This window comes from Apostichopus japonicus, chromosome 3 (genome assembly GCF_037975245.1).
Source record: "Apostichopus japonicus isolate 1M-3 chromosome 3, ASM3797524v1, whole genome shotgun sequence".
NCBI classification, from domain to species: domain Eukaryota; kingdom Metazoa; phylum Echinodermata; class Holothuroidea; order Aspidochirotida; family Stichopodidae; genus Apostichopus; species Apostichopus japonicus.
In genome coordinates this window covers 3,357,983-3,379,257 of record NC_092563.1, presented here as the reverse complement: position 1 = coordinate 3,379,257, position 21,275 = coordinate 3,357,983, and the positions used below count along the sequence as shown (strand labels likewise).

The 21,275-nt window shown below is 37.1% G+C and overlaps 2 protein-coding genes across 3 annotated transcripts; one reads left to right on the top strand and one right to left on the bottom strand.

Annotated features, from left to right (window-relative positions):
- Positions 1-731: 731 nt before the first annotated feature.
- On the bottom strand, positions 732-9,877 carry LOC139960242 (regulation of nuclear pre-mRNA domain-containing protein 1B-like). The gene is made up of 7 exons (XM_071958447.1): positions 9,641-9,877; positions 8,560-8,689; positions 7,155-7,267; positions 6,174-6,385; positions 5,405-5,531; positions 4,939-5,114; positions 732-4,116 (listed from the first exon to the last, which is right to left on the bottom strand). The coding sequence occupies exons 1-7, from the start codon at positions 9,789-9,791 to the stop codon at positions 3,964-3,966; spliced, it is 1,062 nt and encodes a 353-aa protein (XP_071814548.1). The 5' UTR covers positions 9,792-9,877; the 3' UTR covers positions 732-3,963.
- On the top strand, positions 9,824-20,357 carry LOC139960232 (monocarboxylate transporter 14-like). Of its 2 annotated transcripts, none has more exons than XM_071958425.1 (5): positions 9,824-9,954; positions 12,454-12,652; positions 13,351-13,494; positions 15,402-16,214; positions 16,710-20,357. In XM_071958425.1, exons 1-5 carry the CDS (start codon positions 9,916-9,918, stop codon positions 16,847-16,849), a joined length of 1,335 nt encoding a protein of 444 aa, XP_071814526.1. In that variant the 5' UTR covers positions 9,824-9,915; the 3' UTR covers positions 16,850-20,357. The 2 variants fall into 2 exon arrangements, with proteins under 2 accessions (XP_071814526.1, XP_071814535.1); XM_071958434.1 differs by lacking the exon at positions 9,824-9,954 and adding an exon at positions 11,574-12,177.
- The last annotated feature ends 918 nt before the right edge of the window (positions 20,358-21,275 follow it).

Sequence of the window (21,275 nt, the reverse complement as noted above, 5' to 3'; positions counted from 1 at the left end):
GTCATACTCAAGTCACTCAGATGACCATTAGACCACTGGACATCATACTCAAGTCACTCAGATGACCATTAGACCACTGGACATCATACTCAAGTCACTCAGATGACCATTAGACCACTGGACATCATACTCAAGTCACTCAATTGACCATTAGACTATTGGACATCATACTCAAGTCACTCAGATGACCACTGGACATCATACTCAAGTCACTCAGATGACCATTACACCATTAAAAATCATACTCAACTCACTCAGATGACCATTAGACCACTGGACATCATACTCAAGTCACTCAGATGACCATTAGACCACTGGACATCATACTCAAGTCACTCCGATGACCATTAGACCACTGGACATTACTCAAGTCACTCAGATGACCACTGGACATCATACTCAAGTCACTCAGATGACCATTAGACCACTGGACATCATACTCAAGTCACTCAGATGACCATTAGACCACTGGAATTTATATTTGAGTCATATAGACATGACCACTGGCCATCATAGTCAAGTCATAATGACAGACCATTAGATCACTGGTGTCCAATAAGATGTTTCCAGTTAAACTTATGGCCTGAGTGGCCATTTTCTAACTTTCTAGAATATTTGATAGCAATTCTGATGAATTTAGTAACTGGTACACCTGACATCAATGTTCACTTCAGTAAGAATCTGCAGTATTTTATCTAACTTATTCAATACAGGACATTTCAATGTAGCAGTAAAGATGCCATGTTTATTTTCAAATCATATTGCTTACATTTCACTTAAAAATTTACACAATTTTTTTTCTCAACTTTCCTTGACGTATGATTATACTGTACACTACAAATCAAACGAAGCACCGCTCAATTAATGCATATGCATAATCAATGCCTACACACCAAACCTGTAATGAAAAAGTTTTTTGATTTTTTTTCTCCATCTTACAGCCGATTGCATGTGCAGATCAACTGAATACATTTTGATTCAATTTCTCATGAATATGCAAACCAACTATCTGAGCCAATGATATAACCAGGATTATCTGCTGCTGTCACAAAAAAAAAAAAAAAAAAATTGTTACGATTCCTATACCCATGTCAATGCATATAGTCAGTATACAAAACTGCAATGTGAAACCATTGTAATTAATGTTAGCTTAGTAAATTAGAACCCACACAAACATTTATGAACTTATAAGCCAGCATTGATCAGAAGGAAAATGAAGTAAAATATTGCAATTTTTTTCAGAAGCACTTCAAAGTAAGCTATGTTTTTTCGTGTAAGAATGACCACCTAATATCGTTTTCTCGACACGGTTAACTCGTCCCAAAATAGATTTCAATAGCAATGCTGGTATATTTTGAAAAACAACTCAGTTCCACCTGTCCATCCGCTCTCTTACCCACCCATACATTCAAATAGATCGTCATTGTCAGTCAGAATTATTCTCTTTTGTCTTTTACACAATGAAAACAGTCTAACAGCGACAGTAAGAACAATACACAAACAAGACAGATCAACATTTTCAAATTAATTACTTTTTAGGGGCAAATACTGTAACAACAACCAAAATGTATAAGACATGCTAAAATGGCCGCAAAAAAATGTCTCTCTGCAAGGTAACCATAATTTTGTAATATTATTTGTGTTCACAACTTTCAAGGGTGACATCAAACTAAAGAAGGCAGTATTCACTGAAGGGTGGTGATATCATTACATCATGTTTCTACTTGTTACACAGTCATGAATTATTCACGTCTGATGAAAGTTACTTCATGAATTATTCATGTCTGATGAAAGTTACTTCATGAATTATTCATGTCATGTGAATGTTACTTCATGAATTATTCATCTGATTAAAGCATCTTCTTAAAAGGAGAATATTGTGTTATCACAATCCCTTATGTTCCATTAACCTAAGAAGAAAATTCTTTCATTTCAGGTTGGTCTTTCAAACACAAAATAGATTTAATGGTTGATGTAAGACACCACCAAAAATACAAGCAACAAGTAATTCTTTACTAATAATTTTTTATGAAAAAAGTGGAGAAATCTTGAGCATAAATTACTGCAAAAGTTTCAAAGATATAACACCATTTTGCAACTAGGCACACTCATTGATCATATAAAACAAAATTGAATGGTGAGGGGGATACCTCCTCCCCGTACAACCCTTCCCAGGCCACAGCATCGGTCACTGGAGGGTCGCCAAGACGATGAATGTGAAAACTGGGGTCATCAAACCTAAAAGTTTGATTACCAGGGGTATATGCTTTAAAGGAAAGAAATTAATTTAGCACATTCTGTAACATTTCATTGGTGTCTTGCTGTTCAGTGAATGGTTTTAGTCACCCCCCCCCCCCCACCCTTATTCTTAATCAATTAACAAATCTGTAATTAATAAAAAAGGAAAACATCCTTTCATTTGAAGGTCTCAAAGATGGAAATACATCAACTAATCAAAATAATAACTTTGATTTAATGATCAGAGCAATGTTCCATGTCTATCTTGATCAATTGAAAACCTGAGTAAAATATTTTGCGAACTGCAAATCCAACCTTCAAGATTTTTGTTTCAAAACAGACTTGAGTCTTCGACATTGTGCACATGAGTGAGGGCCTAGCCTGCTAAACCAACTCACTTATTCAATACATAAGATAGTGTCCAGTGCCTAAACCACCCCCCCCCACTGCCCCACCCCCCCCCCATACAAACGCATTACCAAACCAGGATATATTTTAGTGTTCAAATTTTGTATAGCATTTATTAAGGCTCTGCGGTTTCTCCCTTACTAAACACTTTTGGTTCAAACACCTTGTGTGACAAAAAAATTGCTATACATCTTTCGACTTTTGAAGCAATATGACCATTATGTGATCCGTTTCTGAATAAATAATTCACTACCATCCTGTTCCGGCTTCGTCTGTACCAGGTGATAATAAGATCATTTTTATTTACAAACCTCGGGTATCGTGACATTTTTCGATAAATCTGAGATTTTCATTTTTCAGAATCTTGAGGTGAAATAAACACAAGTTCCACAGAGATAAAACAACGACAAGCAGGACCTTCTTTTTCAGTCTCTAATCCAGAGCGAGTTTTCTCAGGTTTGCTATGTTGATTTTGAAATACCCCCACCAATTTTCAGCATTAAACAAACACACAGGGAAACTCTTACTGCAAGAACTATATGTGGAAAAACATCTAATTAAAAATTTAGAGACTGAAATTAGGCACGCAGTCGGTGAAGAAATATAAAGGACCGCAGAGAAAGAGAAAATATCCATAAATTTCGAGCATTTTTGCGTTTCAAATCCTGAATACAAAACTCTAACAGGGTGATTTTTAAAGTCATTTCATGATCTCAAAACCAAGATTGTAAAGGGACTACTTCCAACCCCACATTTTCTTTTGTCTTTATTTACTTGCACTGATGCTTAAAACACTTTTGGAACCAATTGAAATTGTGCCAGTGAATACACACACACCAAAAAAACAGTCACCTGTACTGCATATATGTGTTAACTATTTGATTTTATCAGCCACTAAATGACTGGAAAAGTTTCAACCATTGGTGCAGTTCAAACCTAATCTTGATACAACAACTCTCCCCATTCACCTTTTCTCCAAAGTTCTTCTTTACAGTTGCCCGAAGATGCGGAAAAAATTCTGCCGAGGATAACTGAATCGATTTTAGCTGTCGGTCTCCTCGGCCCTTTGACGATCGGCGTTCCATACTTCTACGTTCGAACTGCTCCTTTCACTGCACTATGAAATGTATCCTGATGTTGTTAGTAAGGGCCAAACATCTGTGGGCCAAACATCTGTGGGCCAAACATCTAAAGAGACGACGGCTTGAACCTCTTCCAGAGTAAACGGACCATCCGATTGCAAAGTTTTCAAGCTGCTTGTGTACAAACCAAAGAGCCACTCTTAGCTGTTTTCAAGTCACCAATAAAATATACTTTTCATAATTCAAGGGAAAAGAGATCTCCTGCAGATGGCAATGGAGCCAGTCCTCCTGTGACATCGGGCAGCAGTGTGAGATCCGGTAACTTCTGTATGTGAGATTCTAGTTCTTTCCGCACCGTTGTGACTTTCTTGAATTTTTGGTCGTATTCCTGGAACGAAATCGGAAAAAAAAAAGGATTATAATATCATGAACTAGTTATGTGCTGAAACACTAAACATTTTTAATTTAGGCAGACTCATATGGTATTGTACATGAAATGAGAGATACGTTAAAAGAATTCCCATGGTGAATTGTGGTAGTCACTGAACAGTAATTTGGAAAAAAGCATGGCTTAGGGCATACTAGGGTACTCAATTATCTCTTTGATGATGGCAGAACGCTATCAAACATGTGAATGGATGCCATTACTGGGTTTTCAGCAGCACTAACTATATAGTCTCTTACAGGAAACCAACCAGCTTTTACATGTTATACAGTTTATCATATATTCCATCATTATTCTTCTGTGCAGGTGTGAGGAATGTGAGACAATTATTGGGTTGTTCAGAATATGTCACACGCAACGGGCCTCCAAAAATTTGGCGTATTTACTCCCAAAATGCTGGTAGATTTTGATGTTTGCCAGTAGAAGGAAAATGGCACTGGTATTTTTTTGCTGCCAGTAGACATTAAGAACATGAACACATGATAAGTCTGTTAACAATCATCAGTCAAAGAATCATATATGATATGATATGCATGATATCCACACCGAACACCGAACATAGTATTTAATACTGCTTATCATCAGCTTAGTGAGCTGCTCTCATAAAGCCTGTACAGTATCTAATCTAAATCGCAAATCAGGAACATGCCGATGAGAACTTGACTTTAGCCAGTAGATTTGTTTCTAAGAAACTTGCATTATAACAACAAGTGGCTAATAATTGTGAAATTCTAGGCCTGATACAACTAAATAAATAAAACTCACTTTTAACTTCTCCTCAGCTTTCTTTAATTCCTGATCTTGATGAATCGTAAAGTTTTTCAGCATTTTGGCAAGATTTCCTCTGTCGTCTAACTCTGTCGATAATCTGTGGTTGTAATCCTCGAGAAGTTCCAAAGCCTCGTTTACCATCTTCGACAGATTATCCGCGTCCTCTTGTTCTAGAGTGAGGAATACAATAAACCAGTTTACCATTTTTTAACACCAAAGGTATAATTGCGGTGTCACTAGGGTAAAAAAACAAATGAAAATGTGCCGTAGAAAACTTAATTTCAAAAGATTTTGAAGAAGCAAGGAAATTGAGCTCATGAGTTGGAAGACTGTTCCAAGCATAAAATTCTTGCCTTTGCAAATTTTGTGAATTTCTTGCCAAGTAGTCAAGTAGATGATAATGTATTACTACAATTAGTACAAAATAACATGTAAGAAAAACAAAAAGAATCTAACATACCTTTTATTTTTTCAAGAAGGGATACATCTTGCACTTCGGGTGGTAACCTGGCTATTTTTTCTCGAACCGTAGCATCGCTGGAAGCGGAGTTTTCAAGGTCTCGTAAAGCCTGTGACACGTCTTCAGGCTAGATGGGATGCGGAGAGTAAGAAAGCGTAAGGCCGGGTATAGCTCCTGAAGGTTGAACATGGCTAACTGATACTAGCCTACAGGTGCGAGACTTCAAAATATACATGGCTAACATGCGAAGCTGACTTTAACAAAGGCTTAGAAGAAAAAATACATACTGGTCACAGCATATGCTGAACTTAAAAAGTGAACAGTACACATGTTCATTGATAGAACCATACAAGACTAGACTTAAAATAGGAGGGCACAGTGAAAAATTCAAATGAGAAGAAGCCTGCATGAAACTTAACAAAAAAGGGGAATGGCAAACATACCTACTGACAGCAACAGCGAATGCTTCACTTCAAAATGGCACCGCAAAAAATGCATACAGGAAGTTACGTAAGCTGAACATATAAAGGGCACAGTACTGTAAAAACATGCTCGCTGACAGATGCCCTAGGCTGGACATTAAACAATCACGGATATCACAGACGAAAGACTCTTTGATTGTGATTGGCTTTGACACTAGAAACCAATGAATATGCAGTCAGTCAGGTGGATGGATAAGACACAAAGCCATCACTACATTTTAATTCCCCTAGCGTTGAATATCAGACAAAACCGTCAAGCATTATTGTCATTATCATCTCATAAATACCTCCGGAATGTCTTCTGGGTTCAGGGTCGGCTCTGGCTGGAGGATTTTCTCCATCTCTTCGATCTTTGGCTTCTTCCCCGTAGGTTCCTCACTCTCCTCATCCTCCTCCTCCTTCTCCTCCTCCACCATCGTCTTCGTCGGAGTGCTCGGCTCTTCCGGCCTCGCTACTTCCTCTTCCACCTCTTGAATGTCTTCCCTGCGTTTTGGTTTGCCTGTGTCGAAACAAATATTAACAAAGCATAAAATAATATTGTACTCGATTGGTATCCAAAATATTTGAATTATCTATGCCTAGGGTGGGATACGACATCGAAAGGTTGTCAACGCTAGAAGACCAACAGATCACGATCAGTATTCGAGAGATAGAAAGTGACAAATAGTCATTCATTCCCCAATTTTTTCTTCTTGTTGTTTTTTCTTTCATCAAAGCAGACATTGCACAGATAAAAATTAAATATAATTTATAGTCAACACGTCACTAATAATTGAAACCCAAAATGCTGGTTTAAGATTTTGGGTCATTTAAAGTAACACAAACACTTCTGCATACTACACTATGTCTTGTATTGTTGACAGAGAAAAACAGATAGGATTGCTGCCAAATATCTATGTTTTGGGGGATCAAATGACTTGCTTCACTTAAATATCAATTTCATATCATTGTGTACATAACCTCCATGTTCTTAATCCCAAATTCCATGAATTTTGAGAGATTTAGTCAATCTTGAAAAATAATAAAGATATATAAACTTGCTTCCTGGTCTCACTACCCTTTACCCCTTTGCATATGTCACAGTGGAGACATGAAATGTCTCTATTTACTTAGAGAGCATATCCACAGTTAAGTCATTGAAAGAGGGGACTGACCTTTTGAAAGCTGTTGTTGTTTACCAGTAAAGATTTAAACGGCAGGTTAATGGCAACATACTCCTCATAGGTAAATGAGAATAAACGTAACATTGACAATCACATATCACTTACCAAAAACTGTTGCCTTTAATTTTTGGATAATGTCTCTCTTAAAGACAGACCTGTCACTCCAGACTTTGAGGACTCTCTGCATGGATATAAGTGTCTTCTCATCGGGCAAATTACTAAAAAAAAATATATAAAAAAAATTATACATCAGTGCAATTTTTGTTCCTAGATGTTTTGGCACTTTTTATCAGGCTATCACTGCACCATTACTCTATTGACAAACCCAGGTGATATATTACAATTTGTTAATATTAAAATTATCAAAGCTAAATGCTGTATTATGAACATCATGAGAACATTGAGAGGAGATTGCACCGTCCAATATCAAAATCTTTGACTTTTATGTATTCACCACTATAGGGTTTTCTTTAACTGTAGATAATGCCACTTTATGAAAATATATTCTGTTCATCAATCATGCATGCCTTTAAAGTTTATTCTGAGGAGGAAAGTGAGTTCTTGTAAAAGAGCTTTGCATCTACGTTAGCTTGCTTTCTCTTTGTTTTGCTTTTTTGTAGCAGATACATTAGCTTACTTTCCTTTCTTTTTTTGGTTCTTTTTTCTTTCTGTTTCCTTCCTATTTTGTTCCCTTTGTACATAGAGTTATCGTACACTTTATATTTCTTTGCATGTTATCACCTTCCAGTATCAGAGTAGCAGCTACAATTAGGGACAGTATAACTAGTTTGGCCTTGGCTGGGGTTCGCATCTCTCAGAGCAAATTTTGAAGGATTGTCCCGCTGACCGATATGAGACGACTTAACTTCTTATCAGGCAACTATCCTCGTACAAGAGGCAACCAGTTATTGTGAAATGATGCACTCAGTCAGACCATCAACAGTAAATTAACCTGTAGTTACCTAACGATCAACATGGAACAACCTTAGAAACAGTATCCAAGTCATATACACTACAGGAATGAAAGCCTTGTTGTAATAAAATCAAGCACATTTGACTCCATGATGTCATATCTAGACTTGATCTAGTCGTCTCCTAATGTGTGAAGTAACACTACAGTAAATCTGTGATATCCCCGAAATGGAGAAAAGATTTTTTCTAAGCTGTTTGGGAAGATATTAACGACAGTTATCGCTATTACATAGAGCAATGATGATGGTGCTGCGGTTTGTTGTCTCCTTTAACGCTGTAAGACATATCTGTTTAGATGTGACGCTTCTACTGTGGCTAGAAAACGTGATCTGTTGTAGAACTAATAAACATGGTACTTCTGACAACCTTAGGGCAGTATCTAGGTCATCTGAGTGACAACCGGAAAACTTGAATCAAAATATGGCCCGCTATGTTTGTTGAACAAGGTCAGTTGTTACGACTCAAAATACCATACAGCTTCTGCATTTACACAGGTCCACAATGAAAATAATTGACATTAGAAAACAAAAATACAAACCTATAGACATGCTTGTAAGCTGCAACAATAATTCCACTGAATTCTCTGTTGAACTCTGGACCTTTCTTCTTACTGTTCTGTACCACATCATTAGCCAGATAGATGTGAATCAATTTCTTGCTTGGTTTAGCTATGATAACAAAATAAAAAATAACAAAATTAGAATATACCAAACATAGGTTAAAGTTTGGCTACGAACTCAGTAAGCAACACATCATTCTGGGTCATCGAGAATTAAAACCAGAAAGATTCTGTCATTTGGATTATAATTGGGGGATTGAAAGCAAACATACTAAGCAAATAATGAAATTTTGTACTCCATATTTGGTAGCCAGAACTGATATGTACTACAAATTATTAAACATGCTTGCTGTCAATGTTCAACTGTACTTTTGTTCATATAACAATAATAATAACATATCTGTCTAATTTATATAGCAACATGAAAATGTTAAAGGACAGCAACCATGATATAAATATTAAAAAATTGTAATTAATTTTGTCAATGTGTCTGTTTGGAGTTTGTGAAGTTTCTATTGTGGCTAGAAGCGTGTAATTTTGTGTAGCTATTTTCTTTACTGGCATTTTTTGCAGGAGCATTGCTTGACTTCTGTTAAAAGCATTACAATAGTATAGCCTAGGCCTATATAACTTAGTTTTGCTAGTTCATTATAAGTATTAAGAAGTATTAAGGTAGGCAATTAACCTAAGTTGGGCCTACATGTCTCAGTGGTGGAAATGCATTGAGGGTGACAGTTCCAACTTCCATGTTTGTTGAATGATCATTGCTAGTACTAGCTTAGTCTTAATGGTACTTAACTTAACTGTAGTCTTACCTATATAGGCCTAATGCTAGGCTAGGTTATTGAACTTCCTAGCATATTTGGGGCAAGACCGATGGCATCTTTAGCACTCAATTTATGTGTATGGTACAGTACTTCTTGCCAAAGGCCGATATCAATTATTATGGTTTGATCGACAGCTGGTGTTACGATTAGTTAGGACAGCGACAAGCAAAAGTAGGCCTAATCCAAACGCTGTATGCCTAGGCCTACCGTTAGTGCACACGCGATGGCATTACCTTTCATCAAATGACTGAACCACACTTTTACGATGATTTTGGCATGCTTTCGGTGGTGAATGAGCCACAGAGATACCGTCTGAATACTTTGAGCTGTGTTATTTAAACTGTTGAGCTTTGCGGTCAACGCTTCGGGTGAGAAGGAGCTCATTTTCTCGTCATTTTAGGCCACGCAGTATCGCGATAGTAGTGCAATCTTGCCTAACTAGAACATAAACACGATTCAAGATTCAACACTTTGAAAGCGAGTAGTATGACGTCAGAAATTTTCCAGGATGAGCATACTTGCACTAGCTGTCTGCGTCTCAGTGTCGGTGAGAATGGAATATGTTCTTGGTTTCGCTGCCAGGCAGGCTCCAACTTGGGTGACGTTTCTTAAATAGTAACACAGATACGTTCAATCTCATCCCTGCATTAATGAAATAGGAATGGTACTTAAATTGCTGCCAACTACACACCTCGGTCTTTAGGCGGTGGTCTGAAACTTGGTGCCTTTGTGGGTTGGTGTGCATTTGTGGGATACCGTAAGGGTGTCAGGGTCACAAAGTAATATTTGCGTGTATATGTGTGTGGGTAGTTGTCTGTGTGGGATTTGTATGTGATTGTGTGTGAACCAAAAAATACAAACTCCCAAACCGTAAGGCCGAATTGACTCAAACTTAGTGGGTGGGTACGTTACTGGTATGAGATGCAGTGACTTATGACGTCATCGGGTCATTCAGGGACAAAGCCAACGAAATTTAGCAATCATTTACCAGCATGCAAGTCTGTCTTGTGTGTGTAATTCAAGTCCACCTTTTCACTTCAGTTTTGCAAAATTTCTATCAGAGGAGTACAATATATCTTATAATTGTTGATTGATACCGCCATCTTCTCTTCTCAGCGTGAACCCTGCATGATTCTGATTTTTACTCTAAACACTATAGCGATACTCAATATAAAACCAAAGTACATATCAATTCCTTTCGCTCGTTCCCGTGCAGCAGTGAGCTGCTTCAGCTTCCTATGGCTTCTTCATAGAGACTCGAACTTCAACAATTGCTGTTTCACCACTAAGAATTTCTTTGTTTCCTTAGTTTGAAACGGAGAATGAGTTATCTATCCAATTATCTAATATTATCTCACATTCAAAGACAGTTTACGACCGGACTTGAGAAAGACTCATTCTATCCATTTAAGTAGACTCCCCTATCCAATTTGCAAAATGGACTATGCTTATACCCATTTTAGAGTGCGGGTTTCAGTGTGTGACAGGGGTTGGGGAGGGGGGGGGGGGCGGGGTGCAACAATCCTGATCGCTCGTGATTACTGACAGATCCTGTAGGTTAGCAGACTAGATTGTGGACAGCAAGAAGATGCAAAGTAGAAACGCAAAGATTTATTTACAATAGAAGCATGTCATACGGGTTAGTCCACAGCATTGTTCCTCCTTTTAATAGTGACTATCGATTTCATTAACACGGATTTGGTGAGAAAGAGAAAGTATCATTCAGAACGATATTCAATTATTATAATTGATTCAAATCAGGTGTTATTTACGATCTGCTAGACGTGAATCACCATGTCCATGGTGCGCTTAGTGTGCCATAAGTCATGAAATTGACATATATCACAATTTTTATTTTTTTTGTATTTATTTGTTTTATCACAAGCAATAAAATTAAAATGTGAAAGGAAGTCTTCTATAAAGCCTGAATAGGCTGAACAGAGTAGAATATAAGACTCCCTGGTAAAAGAAGAAAAGTAAAATACAAGTTGAATGAGCAGAATGATACAGATACTTTAAGTAGTAATAACTAGACAGGATAACATTGTCCTAGTTCATAAAGAATTTAGCTATACATGTAATTACTTAATAGTATATGAATATAGCATAAAAACCGTATAAGTAGCCTATGTTGTGATTATGTCTTTCTTAAATACTTCTTAAATAATCTCAACGATTTTGTGGTCTTTATATTATCTGATAGGGAATTCCATGTTTTAATTATACGGTTACGAAAGCTATACGTTCCTATAGTGGTACGGTAAAAATTACGATGTGCATGATAAGTATGTCTAGTTTGATAGCGATAAAAATTAAATTGACATATGTCGAATTAAATTGTCATATTTCGGTTTTCGTGCATGATTAAAATCATATATGTATATTAATAGTCCCCAGAATCCAAGAAGTTGAAATTAGAATAGCTAAACGTTATGTTCACAACGTTCTTTTCATCGAGATTTGCATAAATGCCAAAATTGGAAATGACCATGGAAGAACTAGCAAAACAGGCCAGCAGTATATTGATATGGTACCCGGAATTCTTACAAGGTTGAAATAAGATTCCTAGTAAAATTGATACTGCTTGAATTTCGATACCACCTGTTTTTTCTATTTTCTCTCTCACTCTATCTATCTCTTTTATATCTTTTGATGGTCGGCTCAGTCTTTGGTGTAAGCTTCAACATTTATAGAGAAGCCTCAAGCTGTGATATAGTTACTTGCAATAATGGGCACTTGAATCTTTTGGCGTCAACCTGTGTAAAGGAGGGTAACTATAGTTTGCTGATATTTCTGTCTTCTTTCCTACATTTCAGATGATTTGAATATTTACGTTCATATTGGTGACCAATGAGTAATATCGTAAAATGGAGCTTTATCTCATGAATTTATACCTATATATGTATAGGCCTATAATCATTTTGCTGTCCCATAAGATCGGGGATGGATAATCGATAATCGATAAAGGTGTCGTCACAACTAAACACTGAAAGAGTTTATGGTGATCTCAAATAATGGACTATTCTTTCTTTCTACATTTTAACAGTATACATTCGCGATTGAGGTTACCATGGCAATGGATAAATGGGTCGTATTCATATCCACTGCCGTTCGCCTTTTCTTCATCAGTGGTTGCATCAAAGCAAATGGAGTCATCCTGGAGGAATTCGTAGATAAACTTGAAACGAACCATTCACTGGTTGCGTGGGCATTCTCCTTGCAACACGGATTGGCATACATGTTTAGTAAGTTTTCTATAGTTGACATTTTTAGTTATAACAATAATATTAAATGTCTGATAATAGTTTGATGGGTTAGACCTTGAGCAAAATGATTTTGAAAATTTGTCATTTGCAAGGCTTAGTATAAACTGACCTTCATAAACGATAGGCCTACTATACCGTGAAAAAAAAGCCTTGCGTCAGAAGTTTACACCATTCATATACAAATCTATGGAGAAAAAACGGTTTGATGAATTAAAATATTCCAATCTCGTAGGCTCAATATTTCTAAGGTATTAGTCACATAGATTTACAAACGAAACATGATCAGGATATGGTTTTCTTTGGAAAAACTTTCAAAAACGATCATCTTGGTCACCGATATATCGCTTCAGTTGTCTTCGAGGTTTGAATTGTAGTTTATCTGTCCATAAGTATAGTACTGGTTGCATGAGCGCATAATGGCGGGCGTTGAAATTGATTCTAGTATAAATGGGAAAGTTTAATTTCCCTTCACAAGTAAGTTCAGACACACGGACACTACTCCTCTCCCTTCCATGAAAAGTTGTATAAAGATTTTTTCTTTCTTTAAAGGTTTCTTCTCTCTTTCAATTGGGTTGATAAGAATTGCTCACTTCTTATTATTTTTGTTTTAATATTAGAGCAACTTCCCCACTTAATTACGATACTCGAGCTCATTACCCCTATTTCTCTTATATCAGCTCCCGTCACAGAGCTCTTGTTGAGGGTGTTCAGTAACCGGCAGATAGCTGTGGTAGGAGGTTTCGTGGTTGGTTTGTCGTACATCTACTGTGGATGCTGTGTATTGACAGACTGGCAACTCGTTCTCGCGTTTACCGCATCTGGTGAGTCGATAGTACTTAGGCTATATACAAAGAGAGTACATCAATTATTATGTATTAGATACATAGATATGTGTACATAATACATACTCCCCCCCCCCCCTTCATACATGGAAAAGGTTTTTTGGCAAATGAGTTGCGTATAGACGGAGTCACTTACCTCCAGCCCTCCTCCTGTCGGGAAGCTAGGAGGTTCCATGGTTGGTTTATCATACATTTGACGTGTATGATGTGTGCTGACAGACTGACAACTAATTCTCGCATGTACTGCATCTGTTGAGTCAATTGGCAGTGAGGCTATATAGCACTCAATGCTATAATGTAATGGTGGCATACTCCATATAGAGTCTATATCAATCCGCCCGAGTGTTCTCCTTCAGGGAAAGTGTCGAAAAGCAACAGTAGAGGCATATTTATCGATATGTTATGGAACATGATCTGTTTCTTCTTGGCTTGGATGTCTAAGTAGGCCTACACAAATGGAAGTACATGTGGTGCGACATTAAGGCAATTTTAGACCAAGTAGGCTACAGGCCTACCAACAGCAGCGTAAGACCATTGTCTGCTGGTGAGTTTAGAGATTTGTTTACAAGTGACATAAACGGGCTCTCATATCTAAAACTTTACATGATGCGGAAAACTGAAGGTACCATGCATGGCCAACGTGTCAGCCATGCAGTGATTGGCAGGGCTTAGTTAGTGAGAACTTTCTGCAGGACTTAGAGACCACATTACTTCGACGTTTTAGTGTGTAAGTCAATGGGGAAATTACATAGTATATGCTACCATAACACTGTGTTATATAGAGGGGGTTACTTTGATAAATAAAGGGCACTAAGAAACAAACAAAGTTAAATAACTACTCAGTAGTATAGCGTTCCCGCTTTTAAATTATTACATTCAAATTGAACTAATCAATAGTATTCAACAGCTCGGTGAACATTGAAGAAATCTCTCAGAGAACGAAGTGGTTATAATCTTTTGCAGTTTCAGTGCTCGCTGCGTTACGATTATAGCCTACATAGGGGACAAACTAAAACGAATGACAGCGAATGACCGAATGACAATTGACTTTGTACAGGGTTAATTATCATTTGCGAATGACAGCGAATGAAGGCGAATGACAACGAATGACACCGAATGACAACGAATGACAACGAAGGACAGTATTGAGAAGAGATAAAATGATTAACGGAGTGGAGTAAATGCGGTTATTGGTTTTCTGCGCAAAAATGATTTGAGGAAAATCGCATATACCGTGGTTGCAGGGTTTTGGTGTAATTTACGGATAGAAACCACAGGGAAAGATTTTGTGTGAGAATGCGCTTGAGTGCTGTGCTTTTTACCTCTGTAGATTTAGATAGAAAGATAACTGAAGCCGTTTCAAGATTATAGTATTGTTAGTTTCTAACAATTAATATCGGAAAAATGACGTTAAATTTACTTTTTAAAATCAGACTTACAATAAGGTGCGTTTTTATTTTGTCCGTACTCCGTACTTTACTAGATCTAGATACCCACGAAGTCTGAACTGTGATATCCGGTTGAAACAAATGTCTGTGCTGTCATTACTGTCATTCGTTTTAGTCAACGCATTTTTTTAGTGTGTACAACATATTGTCATTCGTTATGTGTAACGCAATTGTCATTCGTTTTAGTAACACCCCCTACATAGAGCCTACTCATAGTAATCATAGATAACAAGCTTCTATTGCCGTATATGCCTGGACAATGGCGCAAACAAGAATTCAGTTGAACAGAGAGGCAACCAGCTTAAATGAACCCGTTTTTTTTAACAACCTTCAATATATATACCTACAATACATATTCCCATTAGAGAGAAACCATTTTCCATCTTCACATGGCCCTGTTTGATCATCTGTTTATTGTATCATGCCCGTTCTATGCAGGTGCAGGATTTGGTCTTGCCTCTCTACCTTCATACTTGGTTTTAGAGCAACACTTTCAGGAGGATTTTCCGACTGCTTTATCGCTGTCAGCCACATGTAACTACATCGGAATTGGAGTTCTCCCACTATTTTTACAATATCTCAAAAATAAGTACGGGACAGAGAGTGGACTTATTCTTCTTGGTGCTATTTTGTGGCACCTGATTCCGTGTGGTTTAGGTCTGCTTTCACCGAAGAGTGCGGACGGAGAACAAACGTCCGAGGAAAGCGACGAACCAATCATACTCTGTCAAGCGATAGACAATATTAACATGCGGGAAAAATCTTTTTTTCAAAAGTATTTCTCCTATTTCTCCTCTATGTACCATCACAGGAACTTTACAATCCTCATAGGGGTTGATTTTGTGGCGGGACTTGTGTTTACATCCTGGGCTTTGTTTCTTGTGTCGTTGGGGACAACAAAGGGGTTCACTGGGGACGAGGCAGTGTTCCTGTCCACTGCAGGAGGGGTAGGAGGAATTGTTGGAGTGGTAGCCTGTGCTCTTTTGTTTCATTACAAGAAAGTTAACGCCTACACTGGCTGTTTGATACCAGGTGCTATCGTCGCAATAACTTTGATCGCATGCGCAGTGCTGAATGAATTTTCTCTGTTGTCAATCCTGACCTTCATGACAGGTTTTGGAATGGGTATATTTGGGATCTCCCTGCTTGGATTAATACCTAAACTAGTTTGCAGACGACACTTCCGCCAGGCTGTTGTCATTAATTTTCTTGCCGATGGAATTGCATTCCAACTAGGAGGATTTATCTCAGGTGAGTTGCATTTATGTTGTACCTTTCATGAGAAAAGAATGTGATTTCCAGTGCCAGTATTTGTGCATGGAAGGGCCCGAGAAGTACTGGCGAATGGCGTGTGCCCTATAGTAGGCGCGTATACCTTTCTAATTTTGATGGTGCCATGGAACTGGGTGTTAGTACCCGGTTACCAAGCTTTCTGTGCCCTTCTAAAAACTAAATTGATATAACAAGTAATAATTTGGGAAAGCAAACTACTAACTACACCAATATTACCAATTTATATATACACACATATATATATATAAATGTAATACATATATATATATTATACATATGTAAATATGGGTGGCTTTGCACGTGCTGCGATTGGTGGTCTTCCTGCCGGTACTCGTCGGGGCCCTGGCTATGACAATTGTACATCACCATTATAATTTGCGTAGTAAGAGGGCTTCGACGGGCTCTATCCTATGAAAAAACATGATGATGTAAATAATATTTTCCCCCTCACAGGAATTATTCAAGACAGTCTGGGTTCCACTGAATACGTCTTTCTCTTTGATGGCCTGCTTTGCTTCTTGATGTTTCCCTGGATCCTTATCTGGGCCTGCAATGATGAACCAGTTACCACAGAGTGTCTAACAGAGGATTAAAATGCATTGCAAAAGTATATTACTTCCCCAGCCCCCCCCCCCCAAATAAACTAATATGATAAAATTTATGTTATGGGTGTGATGTTCAAACCAACGATTTACTGCTAATCAAGGCCATCACTATGGGGAGGGAGTTGTGGTGATGTATCATCTCCCCTAACCCCCCCCCCCCCCAAGCCCAAAGGCATCAAACCTTACTACAAACCTCTGCTGGCAAGTCAATTCACTGTTTGGAACAGAGGTCCATTCAATATTCATTACATGGACTGTGTATAGGGAACGAAACACTATCTAGCTTTGTGTAAGACCTACTGTACCTTGTTTGGTACTAGTGTTTCTTCCTTCTCTTGTTAGAAAACACCATTTCTAGACATAGCTACTGTATCAGTACCACATGTGTCAGAAAAGACTGAAAAAGGAACAGTTTTGAAGCCTGTGGATAATACTGGGCGTTTGTCCCCTGATAGAAATATCTAAACATATGTATGCCTAATAACATTTTGCTGTAGTTATGGAACATTCTGGAAGATAGTTGAATCTCCTTGCATAAACACTAAACACAACCATCACCCCCCCCCCCCCACTTCCAGTGGTACAAATGTCATATGGCTGCACTTGAATTTTACCAGTAATAAAGCCTATCAAATGGGTACTTTTCTTTGGTCCATAGAAGGATGAAGGCAACTTTGTCTTATCCAGTAGATCCCATCCCCCCCCCCCTCACCACTATCTTGGCTTTCAAGAAAAGAAGACATGACATCTCATTTGCATATGCTATTTATTTAACATCAATTACTGAGCCAATTAATGGGTGTACGAAAGCATTCTGTATTAAATAGATTACAGTCATGAAGGCCTTGTTTCTCTGCTCCGTATATTACATAGCCTATCACCAGATACCCTTCTTTAATTAAGGCTTAAAAATCAAGATAATTGACAAAAATTATACCAAGAGGTCAAAGATTAATTAATGCAAAATATAATACAATTCATTATTATTTGAAATATATATACATGGTCTAACTTTTTGAATTAAAAACAGCCTTTACTTTGAATCTGTGGAAATAAGCTTACATAAATCCATGCAAAGAGCTGTTCTTACTTGTTGAGTTGGGTGGGGGAAGGGGAATGAACCAAAATTATATGTCTCTACATAATTTGGAAGATGATTGGGTAATTGGGGGGGGGGGGGGGGTGTAGGCATGATGAGCTACTGGAACATTATGCAGAAAATATGTAGTACAAATATTCAAAAATTAGATGGATACTGGTCAAAGTTGAACCTCATTGGCTCAAAAATGTCCGGGTAGAGTTAGCGATTAGTCTGCATTGGGAAACTAGGTATGATGGGAATGTTAACAGAGACACAACCCCCAGCCACCATTATTTGGTCTCTGTGAAAAGAGATAAATGTTATGAACAAGTGTCCCCAAACAACTAAGAAAAGTAATATTCCATTTGGGAGATTTCACAGATTTAGTTATTTCTTCACACAAGGCAGAAGACTTGATCAAGTCTAAATATGACATCATCAAGACACATGTGCTGAGAAATATCATATTCCATTTGGGAGGTGCCACAGATTTAATGTTTCTTTACATGCAAGGTTGAAGACTTGATTAAGTCTAAATCTGACATCATCCAGCAACATGTGCTTCAATTATTTATGTTTTTCTTTGTTTATGAAAATATTTATTTTCTGAAATGGATATGGAGATTTGCAAAGTGTTTGCAAATGCTGAGTCTTAACTACTGAACCTCATAAATCACCAGATAATGGCATTGGTTTTAGATTTTTCAACACTGTTCATGTTCTACCGTAACAAAATATGAAAAGAAAACAGAGAAAGTAAAAGGTTTCAGATTCTACTGGCACTGACATCAAAGATTACAAAATGACAGCTCCGAGACACGACTTTTAAGCTAAGGTATCTCCTCCCAAACGGAACAAGATAATTGTTGACAGTTTGATAGATTTGTTCTTAACAAAGATCTCTTCAAATAATGCAAGGTTGATGCCTGGGTTTGTGCGTCCCCTTTCAAGTTTATTCTTGCCCTTATCTCTGAGAATGACTTCAGGTAGATTAAAACAACATTTTTATGAAACTTGTGGGAAGATTCACTGTAAAATAAACCCCAAAAAACATATGACTGAGTCTAAACCCTTTTGTGTCAGACTCGCAAAGCAGTCTTTGATTTGCTCATGAAGTTATCGTTTGCTAAACTTCAGAAGAAATTTTAATAAAAGGTGTTGCAAAGTGCCAACCTAGGATTAAACTTTCCCATTCCCACCACTTCCCACTTTCTGAATAACATTGTTAATATTTATGATTTTATTTTAACATGATTTCAAGATATTAAACAATCTTCCATACCAATTCAAAGTCATACAAAAGAAGGAATAAGTGGAAACTTCTCCTCAACATTGCCCTACCACCTCCCACCCCTCACCAACCCACCCTCTTCCAACAACAAAAACCTTCCAGAAATGAGAATGATGTTATTAAAGAGTGTAAATTGTAGAAACTACTAGGACTATTGTAATCATTTATGTTTGTTTTAAACTAACTTCCTACATCAGTGACTAATACTGTATTGGTACAAACAAAAATGGCACAGCTTATTACAAATACTTGCATAGCCATGTCTTTTCTGCTCAACTAAAGTTAAATGAAAAATGAAAAATAGAAAATAAATCACTAAGAAATGTAAATTACCATTTTATGCCTTATTGCATAAATCCCACCCAAAGTGCTAATAGTATACTTATCATGTTTCATATTTGAAAAATTGTATAGCAATATTTTCCTTATTGAGTGGTGCAACACATAACTTCGTAGGTTCATGTTATAAATGGCTAAATCCCTGTCTGTTAAATGGTTAGCTAACCTACCAGATATAGAGCACCAAATCAGTCAAACATTTAATTTTCATTAATTATTTTAATTATTAATTTCAACCCCCCCCCCCACAAAAAAAAAAAAAAAAGGTTTTGTCGACCCACAAACATTCCCTGATCCACAAATCAGGTTAAAACCGAATACCAAACAAAATGATTCATCTTTCAATAATAATTCTGTATTTTCATCAACCAGTTTTATTTTATGGACATGTTCAGCTCTGGACCAGCAACATCTGTTTCAAAATTGTCAATTACCTGCTAAAAGCTGCCTTTTTTGGCGTTGGTAGACCATTTCATCAAACCAACCGAGTCTTGCTCATAACCAGACTTGTGTTACGAATACAACAGCACCAATATGAGGAGTACAAGTTAAATTCCATTTGGTACAAGTATGAGTACAAGGCCCAGAGCATGAGTACCATTTCTTAATTTGGTACTAGAGTTGGATACTAGGCTCCATCAGGGTGAGTACAGGTACAGAATCATTACAGGTCTGCTCATGATATTATAGGTTTGAATTCATCAAACTTAGACACTCTCTATTACATTCCCCATCGCCTCCCAAATGAAGGTTAAAAAGCTAGTAATGAATAAATTCTATTTCACTCTCAATGTTTAGTAGTCGCCCAGACACTGTTGTACATAATAATATTAATTAATCACATGTAAACATAAACATTAGAAAATTTCAACAAGTTTCTAAATTTTATTTCTATGTATTTGAAATGAAGCTTGATTAGTCAAGCTCAAAGAGCATGAATAAAAAAGAAAAAAAGATAAAATTCAACTCAGAAAGCTGCTTTATAGTACAGCGCTAAATTAGCTTCATATTTTGACTTTTTTCAATTACACATCTAGCCAATTAATCATAAAAATCATAATAATAATTGTAATCATATTAAATTTTAACTTAAAGGTATAATGTAAATATCGATATCATTGCTGGTATATAATTTCCACTAGTGATTCACAAGCAACAGAAACAGCAGTGCTTTATTAGAATTAGGAGGAGACAACTCCAATGTCAAACAATCAGAGGAGAATGGGCACCGACTAAAATGAGACAATAATTATCACCATTGCAAACCAAATTTTCACAGAAATTTCTGTAGTGTAAGAACAACTTTCTTACTTCACAGACATTGGAGAGACAAAAGCTTAGAAGTGCTATTTTTTTTTTTACATGTGATTAATTATTGGGTATAATATGAGACATCTGAAGCATGGTGCATAATCATAATAATAATACAAACAATCAAAAAATGGTTTAGAGTAGCTGAATCTGTTTCATGTCTGGAATTTCTGCAAAGACGTTCAAATTAGGTACTTCCAGAAATTGGGTAAAATCTTTGAACTATGAAATTCAGAAGCCATTGTTACCAAAGGATTTCTCAATTCTTTATCGCATTCTTTCCCAGCTAGGGGGCTAATAATAGAATTATAAATAACTTTACCTTCCTAAACACGGGGAAGGCGTGTGGTAATTCTTTGTAAGCATTTTACCAATCAGTGTACTAATATCAC